Genomic DNA, 13,203 nt, shown 5'->3' on the forward strand with positions numbered 1-13,203 from the left:
CTGAGAGGCATGTTGAGTCCATGGAATATTTTATATTTTGCCACAAGTTGCGGGAAAATTACAAACTTTTTTTTTTTTTTTTTCACAAAGTTGTCACTAAATGATATATTGCTCACGCATGCCATGGGCATATGTGAAATGACACCCCAAAATAAATTCTGCTGCTTCTCCTGAGTACGGGGATACCACATATGTGGGACTTTTTGGGAGCCTAGCCGCGTACGGGGCCCCGAAAACCAAGCACCGCCTTCAGGCTTTCTAAGGGCGTTACAGTTTTGAAGGCCATAAAATGCCAAGATGGCACAAACCCCCCCCCCCCCCCCCCCCAAATGACCCCATTTTGGAAAGTAGACACCCCTAAATTTAGGGGTACACTAGTGAGACTAGGTAATAAATGGCGGGTGCCCTGAAACTATAAAAAAATAACTAACCAACCAGCGTCACCTGTAACCGTTATATGGTGATCACTGGTGAAAGGGTTAACTAGGGGGCAATCAGGGGGCTTTATGCGGTAGTATATGGGGGTCCCTGGCGCTATAAAAAGCTGCGGCGAACCTAAATACCTACCTGCCTAACTAGCGTCACCTGTGACACTAATACAGCGATCAGAAAAACGATCGCTTATTAGGCTGGGTTCACACTGGAGCGATGCGGGAACGCCACGAATCCGCGGCGGGTTCCCGCATCGCATGCCTCCCGGCGGCAGTTCACACTGCCCTATGCGAACTGCTGGGAGTGTCAGTGAAATGTTAATGACACCCCCAGATCAGTTCGCATATCGCAGTGCGATCTGCAAACTCGGATCGCATGGTGTGAACACCCATGCGATCCGATTCTGCTGCGGACCAAAAAAAGGGTCCCGTGCGAGTTTGCGGCGGGTGCGACACGAATTCAGCCATACTATCTGTATGGCTGAACTCGAATCGCACAGAGATCGGATGTGATTTGCACTGCAGTGCGGTGCGAATCACATTCGTTCTCATAAACCGCTGCAATGTGAACCCTGCCTTAGTGACACTGGCGACGGGGGGTGATCACGGGGTTAAACCTTTATTGGGGGGGTTAGGGGGGCACATTAGAACTAAAGGGGGCTAACCCTAACTGCCCTAACAGTTATTACAGTCACAAATGACACCAATGCAAAAAAAAAAAAAAAAAAAAGCAATTGGTGTCACTGTGACTGGGGGGGCAGGGGTAATTGGGGGGTGATCGGGGGGTAAAGGGTGGGTGTGAGTGTGCCTGGCATGTTCTACTGTGTAGTGTAGTGCTTGTGCAACTCACCGATGCTCTCTCCTCGGTGCCGGAACGAAAACTACCGACACGGAGGAGAGAATACATCACTTCCTCTCCTGTGTTTACATTACAGGAGAGGAAGTGATGTCACCGGACAATTTCATTCGCCGGGAGCGATCGCGAGGGGGTGGCCATGAATGAATGGCCGTCCCCTCGTCCGGGATCGCTCCCGAACGAATACCGATCGGGCCCCCGACCCGCGGGAGGCAAGGGACGTACATGTAAGCCCTTATGCCTGCCCGTGCCATTCTGCCGACGTACATCGGCGTGCGGCGGTCGGCAAGTGGTTAAACAGGAAGTACACTTTTTTTTTTTTTTTTTTTTTATTTTTTTTTTTTTTTCTCATGTCTGCAAAGTGAAAGGCATGTTTTGTTTGAGCTCTCTTGAATCAAGGGATGGACCAATTGGATCCATTTGAAACTAGCTTATGTGCTAAGATAAATGGTACCCGAGCCTCGCAAAGACTCCTTCCTGATGGCCATCAGGTTGACTAGAAGGTTGGTGAAGTTGGCAGCCCCTTTTGTGCAGGGAACTATATTTGATCCTTCATCATGACAGGTTTGCGTTACGACCTATTCTCTATTCTTTTGCCTGAGGTGGTGTCGGCCTTTCTTTTGAATCAGGAGTTTGTTTGTTTGTTTTTTGCTGCTTACTATTATTTTTTTTTCTCTCGGCCTCGTCCAGTGAAAGGAAAACCTGCTGCACTCCTTACATGTAGTGCAACCAGTCAGTTTGTCTAGATCAGACTCTTGGTAAAGAAGAAGAAAAGACTGGGCAGGCAGCTTCCATTGCCCATTGGGTCCACCAGTTGGTCACTCAGACCTATGGTCTGAAACTTAAAGCGGGATTCCGCTGCCTTTTTTTTTTTTTTTTTTTTTTACCTGTGTCACTGGTGGGCGATTCCTACGGTGTCTTTGCAGTCACGATCAGGGTCTTTTTAACCCCCGGCGTGACGATTTCATTGCTAAGGAAAACTTTTAAAAAAGCAGTCCGGCAGTTTCCATTTTCACTGTGGGCGTTTGAAGCCCACAGGCATTTACTTCCTGGATGCGATGACGCTGAGCTCCCAGCATCCACCGCTCCATCTCGCTCATGCTCATTGAGTGTCCTCTTTGTTTTCCTTCCTCTTGCCTTGTGTGCTATAGTGGTAATGGCAGATAGAGCTGCCTGCCCACTTTCAAAATGGCAATTTCGGACATGCCCTCGTCACGTGACCGGCGTCGTCCTTCCGAAATCTCACGAGATTTCGGCATGACTGTGTCCCCCACTGATTCCTGGGAAATGGCTAAAAAAGTTCCCAGGGACCATTGCGAAGCCGATAAACACGCCTACTCCCACGGGAGGAGAGCCCGGAAGTCGGCATAAACATTAAAAATAAAAGGTAAATACTGCATATTTTATTTCAATGGTCATAACTGCATCTATGTTCCAAAGCCATTTGAATAAGATGAACTTGCAATTTTCTGTACAAAACCGCTTTAAGGCTCCTTCCTTCAGGGTGAGCTCATTCTACCAGGTGTGTGGGAACCTCTTGGGGTTTTTTCTGTCGCTCCGATTTGTAAGGCTGCTACCTGGTGTTCAGTGCATACTCTCACAAATTTATCAAGTGGATGTTCGAGGAGTCGGCTTTTGTCCGCAGTGTATTGCAGGCTGCCGTATAAGGTCTGATGGCTATTGTCTGGCAGGGTGTCTCCCTCCCCTTAGACCCCTTTCACACCAGGGCGTTTTGCAGGCGCTATAGCGTTAGAAATAGCGCCTGCAAAACGCCCTAAAGAAGCTGCACCATTGTGTGTAGTGTGAAAGCCCCGAGGGCTTTCACACTACAGCAGTGCGCTGGCAGGACGTCAGAAAAAAGTCCTGCCAGCAGCTTCTTTAGAGCGGTGTGTTTATCGCTCCTCCACCGCTGCTGCCCATTGAAATCAATGGGGCAGCGCTGTAATGCCGCTATTGCAGCGTATTGCCGGCGGTTTTAACCCTTTCGTGGTCGCTAGCGGGGGGTAAAAGCGGCCGAAATGCCGACGCAAGGTGCGGTGTGGTGTGAAAGGGGTCTTAAGGCTATTGCTCTGGGACATCCCAGCAGGTAATGAATATTGGCCTATGTCCTGTGATGTATGATAAAAAAAAATATAGGATTTTTTTTTTTCATCATACCTGTAAAATTTATTTTCTTTGAATACATCATAGGACACAGAGATCCCTCCCCTCTTTGATTCCGTGCTTACTACAAAACTGAAGTACTTCCTTTTTTATGGGAGGGTTTATATAGGAAATCCCTTCCTGTCTGGAGACCTTTGGTCTACCAGTGTTCATTCACCTGAAGATGAAGTATAACCCCGTTGAATAATGTAATGAATATTTGCCTGCGCCCTGTGATGTATTCAAAGGATTTTACAGGTAAGCATGACAAAAAAACAAATTTTTTATTTTCTCATCAGTTAGAGCAGTCTTGTGATTTCTAGCCAAGCACTGGTTAAAGCTTGTAGGAGTTTTCTGTCTGAGACTGCAAGACCCCTGATCCTTTGTCTGGGCAGTGCTAATTAGCCCTGTATGATCACAAATGCACTCCCAAGAAGAGAAAAACCGCTCTAGCAATGCACACCAAGCTGAGCTTGTGCAGTGACCTTTTTACACAATGCAGAGGTTTAACCCCTTTGGTTCCACAGTGAGTACAAGCATATTTTACTGTTGTAGCTTTAGTAACACTTTAACCTTACTTGGCAGTAAGGCCCCTTTCACACTGGCGCAGTTTTCAGGCTCTACAGTGTCTGTGTAGTGCCTGGAAAAAAACGTCCCCTTTCACTCCAGTGTGAAAGCCCTCGGGCTTTCACACTGGAGCGGTGCGCTAGCAGGATGGTGAAAGTCCTGCTAGCCGCATCTTTGGAGAGGTGTATTCACCGATCCTAAACCGCTCCTACCCATTGAAATCAATGGGACAGCGCGGCTATACAGCTGGAAAAGTGCGGCTCCAGCTGCGTTTTGCGGGCGGTTTTAACCCTTTTCCGGCTGCTAGCGGGGGTTAAAACCACCTCGCTGGTGCCCGCAGACCGCCGCTAAAACGACCGCCCCAGTATGAAAGGGGCCCTTTGAAATTCACAGGCCGAAACCCACGTTTTTTTAAGAGTATACTATGATTTAATGGATTTTTTTTTTTTTTTATTGAAAAGTTTTTTTGCAGATAGTGTATAGTGTTCTGCTTTTCATACAAATATGCCTTTTAGAATATATATACTGTAGGCATGTAGCAACAAGAGGTGCAATACATTCAAGCTGAATGATGCAAACCTGTGATGGCAATGAATGTCAGCAGTAAGTGGTCAGAACAAAACTTCCAGAAAGCTAGACACCTTTTTAACTTGGTTTTCTGCAGGTCAGCATGCACATGATCCACAATTGAATACATTATGTACTAACTGCAGACAAAAGGTTGTAAAACCAACATGGAATCCTTGGGACCCTTTTACATCTGCAGATAGCGGTGTAAACTGACACCTGAATCTGTATTAGGATTATTTTCCTTTACAAATAAATGTGACTGAATTGATTACCCTGTGACATTCTGTCATAAGTACTCTGAGCAAGTACTAAAGACATATTTTTACAGCTGTGATGTCCTTCCCCACTAGTTTGGTAGTAATGAGGTAGGTAGTAGTGTATTGTTTGAAAAGGGAGTACTGTTCCTGAAAAATGTGTAGTCCTTTGCAGATGCCGTTTTGGGCTGCTATGTATGTACTTTCTTTTTTTTTATTATTTATATATATTTTTTTATTTCTTTTTTTTTGCAATTTTTCTGAAACCACATTTTTCTAGGGTAAATGACGACAGCAAACACTATTTTTACATTTTATAACAAATCAAAACTGTGGATTACAATTATGTGCACTGGGAATACATGACAAGCACTTTATCCCAATGCTGAAAAAATGTGCTCATGTTATGTCAATGCGGAATACGTTTAGAAGTGATATACTGTATGTGATTCTTGCACCAAATACTGATTCATTTTCTGTCCCACAGCTGGAAAATCTCTCGAACTTTATCAGAGCCATGTCTAGTTATGGGATGAAGTCTGTAGATCTGTTTGAAGCAAATGACCTGTTTGAAAATGGCAATATGACCCAAGTTCAAGTGTCTTTGCTGGCCCTAGCTGGAATGGTATATTGTCTTCATGTATTTTGAGAATCGGATTAATGACAAATAACTTGCCGGTGATTCCTATTGTGATTGCATATAATGAATGTTTGTGTGGGGAGGAGGGGTTGTTCCATATTATCTAATGCTGTAATGTTTCAGATAAAATAAAAATGGTATACAGGGGAAATGTATACATGCCCAATATACATATATCCAAACCTGCACCACCACCTTCACTTTCTTTATTTTTTTTTTATTTTTTTCCCCACTTCAAAAAAAAAAAAAACCTTCAGTGTGCTGCTTACCATGCTGCGTTTAGGCGCATTTGCCGTCTAGGAGCGTTTATTTAAGATAACATCATAAGACCCTCTCAAAGCACAAAAAAAGTATTTAAATTGGTTGTAAACCCTTACAAACCACTTTGACCTACAGGTAAGCCTAGATTAAGGCTTACCTGTAGGTCCCAAGAAATATCTCCTAAACCTGTATGGTTTAGGAGATATTTGCCCGAAAACAGGCACCGCTGTCTACGGCGCATGCGCCGTAGACAGCGGCGCGCAGGCGCACTGAGCGCGGCATTCTCAACGACGGAGCTGCCGCGCGTGTCGGCTCCCGTGCGCATGCGTGGGAGTGACGTCATCGCGGCTTCGCCGAATGACAGCGGCGGAGCTGAGAGACCCCACCAAGAAGATGGATGCGGCGGACTACAGGGGACAGCGGCGACTTCGCTTGCTCCTGTGTCAGGTAAGTGACACATAATGGACTACAATGCGATGCATAGTAGTCCATTATGCTTTACCTTTGCAGGGAATGAAAGAGGAAGTAAACTCATCAGGGTTTACTTCCTCTTTAACTAATTCAGCTGTTCTGTGAGTAGCAGCAGTGTACTTGTATCTACCTCAATATCGGTGCTTTTACTATGGATCCCATTATGAGCTTATGTGAAGAAATGCTCCTGACGTTGCTGTTGATCAGGCTGGAAAGACGTTGCAATTGCGTTTTGAGGACCAGAGTTAGTTGCTACTGAACTCATCCATTGCGTGGCGCATGTTTGTTGTAGGATATGTTTCCAAAATGTATGTACAGCAATGCTAGTGGTGAATTGGATCTAGGGGTATATAAATGGTCTAAGAAGTGCCAGTACCGCGTTCATCTGTGTTCGGCGTCTGAACTTTTTTTTTTTTTTTTGCAATCCTTATGCATTATATAGTGTAATGAGGTGTGTGTGTGTGTGTGTGTGTGTGTGTGTGTGTGTGTTTATTTTTTGCTGTGGCTAGTGTGGTTTAACTTGTTCATTTAGTCTGCGATTCTAAAATGTGTATTCGCTTTTTAAATAATGCTACCATGTGGTATATTATCAGGGGACTGCCCACAGCTAAATTTTAAACGTCGGCTTGCGATTTTAAAGCATTTTTACTTTCATTCATCAAAAATTAAACTCAAAATGTACAGTAAATGCAAGGTAACACCTATCAAATGCCCTTGGAGAAACCTGGAAATATCATTTTCGTCTAAATTTACTAGAGTCTGTTTTCCTTTTTGACCCTTTAAATCTAGCCCTTACAATAATATTTCCCTTTGTGTGAACTGAGAAGCAACAGGATCATCCCAACAGCAGATGGTAACCTTTTTTGCTTCTTTAAAAGCTAGGGTGAAAGGATAAAGCAGCCATTTTCAACCTTCAGGGGTGTCATCTAAATGTATACAAGCCAGCGGGTGGATCAAGCCTGTGTTTTATTTACAATAGTACACAATGGAAACCTGTGGATTTTTGTAACGTTCTAGCTGAATGAGGGAGAATTGAAACCTTCAGGAAAAAAAAATCCTAATGTTGAGTATCCCACATGTGTGGGTGCTGCTGCATTATGTAAAATGTATGTTTAGTTTTTTACATATTAGAATGGGGTTCCTCGACTGAAAAGTGGAGAAACATGGGTATAGTATTGCTTGCCTCTGAGCATTTACAAATCCTTGCTTCATCTTGTTTAAACTGTTTTCTATCTTTTTTCTGTTTCAGGCAAAGACTAGAGGTCTTCAGAGTGATGTGGATATTGGGGTGAAATATGCTGAGAAGCAGCAAAGAAACTTCGATGACAATACAAAGAAGGCAGGGCAGTGTGTTATAGGACTACAGGTAAGGATGGTTGGAGGTGTTGCTGTTGGGGTGGAAATTTTTAAGCTGGTACTGGTGAAAAGTCATTTTAAAAACAGGTTACTACACAAATGATGCCTTCGAGAGTGAATTTTTTTTTTTTTTCTTCTTTTCAGCAAGTGGGTGGGAAAGGCAGAATACTTCAGGCCTTAAATTTGAATTCCGGTGAGCTCTCCTGCTCTCGTCAGTCAGCACCTCTGCAGGGGAGAGGAAGATGCGTTAACAGATGGACCATTGAAGTCCTATAGGTGGCAGCATCACTGCTGCAGACTTTACTAGCTGTTAGAGCACCATCTCCATTTCTTGCGGCTGCCCTTCCTAACCAGACCAATTTTCCGCTTTCGGTGCTCACATTTAGAATGACAATTACTCAGTCATGCAACACTGTAGCCATATGAATTTTTTTTGTCCTTTTTTTTTTTTTTTTTTTTTTTCACACAAATAGAGCTTTCTTTTGGTGATATTTAATCACCACTTTTTTTTTTTTTTTTTTTTTTTTTTTTTTGCTCTATAAAAGACTGAAAATTCTGTGAATGGAAAAAAAAAATTTTTTTCTTAATTTGTTATAAAATTTAGCAAATTAGTAATTTTAATTCCAAAATTTATACTGCTACATATTTCTGGTAAAAATAACCCAAATTGGTGTATATTTGGTCTTTGTGAAAGAGTCCCATCTAAGAAAATCTTTCACTTCTTGAGACCCTAACAAGCCAGAAAAGTAAAAATGATCATCTTCATATTCTTCATCTCACCACAGCATATAACAAATTACACCCCAAAACACATTCTGCTATTCCTTCTGAGTATGGCGATACCACATGTGTGAGACTTTTACAGTGTGGCCACATGCAGGGAGCGCCATCAGGTGTTCTGGGGCATAAATTGCACATCTAATTTCCTGACTACCTCTACACTTTTGAAGGCCTTGGAGCACCAGGACAATGGAAACGCCCAGAAAAATGACCCCATTTTGGAAAGTAAACACACCAATGTATAATCTGAGGCATAAGTCTTGAGTCCATTTATACAATATTTTTAACACCTACATAACAAACATGACACCCCAAAATAGATTCTCCTACTTCTGAGTACGGCAATACCACATGTGGGAGACTTCCACAGCCTGGCCACATAGAGGCTGAGCACACCTGGGTATGTCCGGGTATTGCTTAGTACAGCTCGGTACTGCTGAGGATGGCTTATACAGATGAGTACTGGATTTGTCACTGAGCAGCACTGTGGACACTACACATCCAGCCCACAGCGCTGCTACATCCGTTCTTTCCCTTCTCCGTTCACACTGTAGAGAGGAACCGGACGTGCCGCCTGTTTGTTTACATGTGATCAATCCGTCATTTTGACGGAGCGATCACGTGGTAAACAGCTGTTAGGCCATTTACCGCGATGCCCCGGCGGTCACAGATGCTCCCGTGTGCACGCCCGATTCTGGGAGGATGTCATAGTATGCCCTCCCAGCTATCTATCCAATCAAGAGCCAGGACCCTGTGGAGGGAGGGACAGCACATCCTCGCCCTGTAGCCATCATACGGCTATGGGCCGGATGGGAAGTGGTTAAAGGAGTCGTATTTCCCTCAGCAAGGATGCGCTGTCCCTCTCTCCACAGGCTCTTGATTGGATAGATTGATAGCTGTGCAGCATTCAAACCCCGGGAGAGCGCTTCTCCTAGAGGGTTATCTGATGCAGGTAGGAGCCACCGGAGACCCCAGAAATGGATGATTGGGGGGGGCGACACTGCAAAACGAGCTGCACAGTGGAAATATATATAGAGATAGAGATATCTATCCATCTCGGCCTTTAGAATCACTTTAACATGCCAAACCCAGGGCATTAAACTGAGTGGCAGTGACATTCTATAGAAGTTAATGCTAGACAAGCAAGTATATAATTCTCTAATGCCAACATTGTCCAGTTTCTATTGCTTTAAAAAAAAGTATTGACAGCATGTTTCTCTTTACAATTTACCTCTTTGCTTCTCCAGGTGTACAAGGAGATCTGAGTGCATGTTACCTAAATGTTTGACCTAAACCTGCATGTCTGATGTAAATTCTATGGCCAAACTCAAGTTGGGTCTTGTGTATTGGGGTGCTAATTTTACTTGCTATGGGGAGGTCTGTTTTACTGCTTGAATCTCTTCTGTTCTGTATCTGACGTTAACAGACCCAGAGCAGCATAAAATCAACTGGCTTTTATAGAACCAGTCCTGTCTTTTTTTTTTTTTTTTTACATTTGGATCTGTACTTTTTCAGGGGAAGCTTATGTGAAATACACATCTCAGATGTTAAGGCTGGATTATATTATAATCAAACTTCTTTGTAACTTTATGTCCTTGTGTAGATGGGGACAAATAAATGTGCCAGCCAGTCTGGCATGACTGCATATGGAACAAGAAGGCATCTCTATGACCCAAAGCATAATATCTTGCCACCTATGGATCATTCCACTATTAGTCTTCAGATGGGAACCAACAAAGGAGCCAGTCAGGTGAGCAGATGTACATAAAAATCAGCTTCAGATCTTTATTTTAAACCATGACGCTGCGTAGATCTGTTAAACATTTGTTCACAAGAAATGTAATCTAAGCCTCAGTTCACGCTGCCGCAATTTGGGTTCCAACTTGTTACCCCAAGTCACATGACATTTGAAATCCCATGTTAGTCAATGAGATCTGTCTTAAATTGGCATTAATGAAGTCGCTCTGACTTTAGAAAACGTCCCTGTGCTACAAGGCGACTTCTATCTGACTTGTGCCCATAGACTTTAATGGAAGTCGACTCCTCGTCTAATATTGATGTGATTTGGATCCAACATTACAGGAAGATGACAAAGCATTTCCTGCGGTATAACCTTCCTTGCTTCAAAGTCATACTCAAGTCGCCTAACAAAGTTGTACTGTAAGTCACGTGAAAGTAGCGTGAACTGAGTCTTGGAGAATGTGAAATTTGTTGGAAAAATTAAGCAAGGATTTGGCTATTTTTCATATTTACTAGGGGAACATATTAGTGGACTTTCAGCCAGCATTTAGCGCTGCTTTGTCTTAAATTTGGGCGCACGTCTACAGAGTTAAACAGTGGCGGCTCTAGGTCCAAGAATGAATGTTCTCTCATGTAGAAAGATTTATTCATACCATCCTAATTTACTGCACATCAAATTATATATATATATATATATATATATATATATATATATATATATATTTGTGAATATTGATTTGGATATTTGGAGCCAATTGAATGTAGCAGTTTTCCATGAGGAACCAACGGTGCTTCTTGGCAGCAACCATACTGAAGCAGATTAAACATTTGTTGCAACATAAGAAAAAAGCATTGTCCTAAAATTACCCATAACAAAACTAACCAATTCACTTTTTATATAGTAGTTTGTACATGTGGAATGTATTTGTATTGTTCCATAGGTCTACACTACTTACAGCAGTTGGTATATATGATGACAGTCTGCAGTGCCTTGTAAAATGCTTGCTTTGCAAAAATCAAAAAGTATATAGGTTTTGATTCTTAAAACTGAATGCCTGTGCTATGAATTCCCTTTCTAAAAAGTTTTCTAGTATTGGAAAAGGTCTCTCTTCCTCAATAAAACACTTAAAGGTGTGTGCTTGTGCTAATCATTGTTCACATTATTTTGTACTGTTCCAGGTGGGTATGACTGCTCCAGGAACACGACGACATATCTATGATACCAAAACGGGCACTGAGAAGTGTGATAATTCTACCATGTCGCTACAGATGGGATATAACCAGGGGGCCAATCAAAGTGGCCAAAGTTTTGGTTTGGGCAGACAGATCTACGATCCTAAATATTGTCCTAAGGGCAATCCTGATGACCTACCGCATAATGAGGGTGATGAACAGCAACGGTACAATTACATTCATGAACAGGACTTTTAGATGGTGCGCATGCTGCACAATACAATTTTCGTTCCGTATCAGACCAAGCTGCCTTCCTCCCTCCCCAAAAATGTAGACTTTCATATTTTCTGTATTTAAATATTTTTTGTTTTTTAAAAATGATATTTTTAAGTATTAACAAAAAAGCTTCTGAAGATGCAAGTATATAATACTGCCATATGTACAGATGTATGCTTATGGCCAAGTGCCTTAAAGTTCTCAGGGGAGATAGTATTCGCCATACCTCCTTTTGAAAGATCACAAAATAGTGAATTCTCTAACCTCAAAGGTGTCCTATGGGAACTAAAACTATGCTCCTTTCCAGTGTAGCTAATCTGTTTCCACTCAGGGCACCAACAGTGATGATATTTGTGCCCTATCTTGATGATTTCAGAAAATGGAGATTTGTGGCAATCACACCTGACTAAGAAAAGCTTTTTTTTTTTTTCCTGCTGGCTTGGTTGATCTCTAAGGCTAGGTTCACACCGGAGCGATGCGGGAACGCCGCGAATCCGCAGCGTTTTCCCGCATCGCATGCCTCCCGCCGGCAGTTCACACTGCCCTATGCGGACTGCTGGGAGTGTCAATGAAATCTTAATGACACCCCCAGATCAGTCCGCATATCGCAGTGCGATCTGCAAACTCGGACAGGAATCGGATCGCATGGTGTGAACACCCATGCGATCAGATTCTGCTGCAGACCAAAAAAAGGGTCCTGTGCGAGTTTGCGGTGGGTGCGATGTGAATTCAGCCATACTATCTGTATGGCTGAACTCGCATCACACAGAGATCGGATGTGATGTGCGGTGCGAATCACATCCGAGTCTCCCACCCGCAGCGGTATGAACCCAGCCTTAAGCTGCATTCACACCTGAGTTTTTTTTTTTTCCTTGCAAGTAGCACATTTTTGCTGCAATTTTGCACAGGTCAAAAGGTCGCCAATGTAAAAAGCCGAAAAATACCTGTAATCTGCCCAAAAAGAAGCTATATATATATATATATATATATATATATATATATATATATATATATATATATATATATATATATATATATATATATATATATATATATATATATATATATATATATATATAATATTTTTTTTTTTATTTATTTTTTTTTTTTTTTTCTTTGAGCTTCAGGTGTTTTGCTTCTGGGTTCAAAAAGCTCATATGTGAACGGGCCATTTAAATGAATATTTAGCTTGTTGGGTGGTGTTCGGGCATGTTTTTTGTTTGGTGTTTCTACAAGCTGAAAAACTCTCAGGTGTGAATGCAGCCTAAGGCCCCTTTCACACAGGCTTTGCGATCATGTCCACCTGTCAGTATTCAGGCAGGTCTGATCAGAAGCTCTATGGACAGGTGGATGTAAACGAACTTGTGTCCGTTTACACCTGCCTATCCAAGTCTTTCCAGGTACGGAAAGAGACTGAATTGGACTTTTTTATTTTTTTCAGGCCTAAGCAAGACTGATTAAAGGTAGCCTGATGTAATTGGATACTGAGGTCCATTTGCATACTGCTGTCTAGCATTGTCATGGATGCGTCAAACTTTTGAGTTGTATATTGAGCATGTATAACAGGGAAAGACTGTAGCAGTGACTTTTTTTTTTTTAAATAATATTTTGTCAAGGACCAAAGAACATCTATTTTCTTATGAGGGCAAGACTGCTTCAGACATTTTTTTTTTTTTTTTTTTTTTT

At 42.4% G+C, this 13,203-nt stretch overlaps 1 protein-coding gene across 1 annotated transcript in view; it reads left to right on the forward strand.

Annotated features, from left to right (window-relative positions):
- Positions 1 to 12,513, forward strand: part of CNN2 (calponin 2) — a 38,611-nt gene extending 26,098 nt beyond the window's left edge. Inside the window, exons 4-7 of the mRNA XM_077476068.1 lie at positions 5,308 to 5,445; positions 7,442 to 7,558; positions 9,932 to 10,078; positions 11,248 to 12,513. Of these exons, the coding sequence (XP_077332194.1) occupies positions 5,308 to 5,445; positions 7,442 to 7,558; positions 9,932 to 10,078; positions 11,248 to 11,499 (654 nt within the window). The 3' untranslated portion in view covers positions 11,500 to 12,513. The remainder of the gene's footprint in view (positions 1 to 5,307; positions 5,446 to 7,441; positions 7,559 to 9,931; positions 10,079 to 11,247) is intronic.
- Positions 12,514 to 13,203: the final 690 nt, after the last annotated feature.

The sequence above is a fragment of the Lithobates pipiens genome, unplaced genomic scaffold (genome assembly GCF_037356315.1).
Source record: "Lithobates pipiens isolate NorthernLeopardFrog02 unplaced genomic scaffold, aLitPip1_a1.2 Scaffold_13, whole genome shotgun sequence".
In the NCBI taxonomy this organism is placed as follows: domain Eukaryota; kingdom Metazoa; phylum Chordata; class Amphibia; order Anura; family Ranidae; genus Lithobates; species Lithobates pipiens.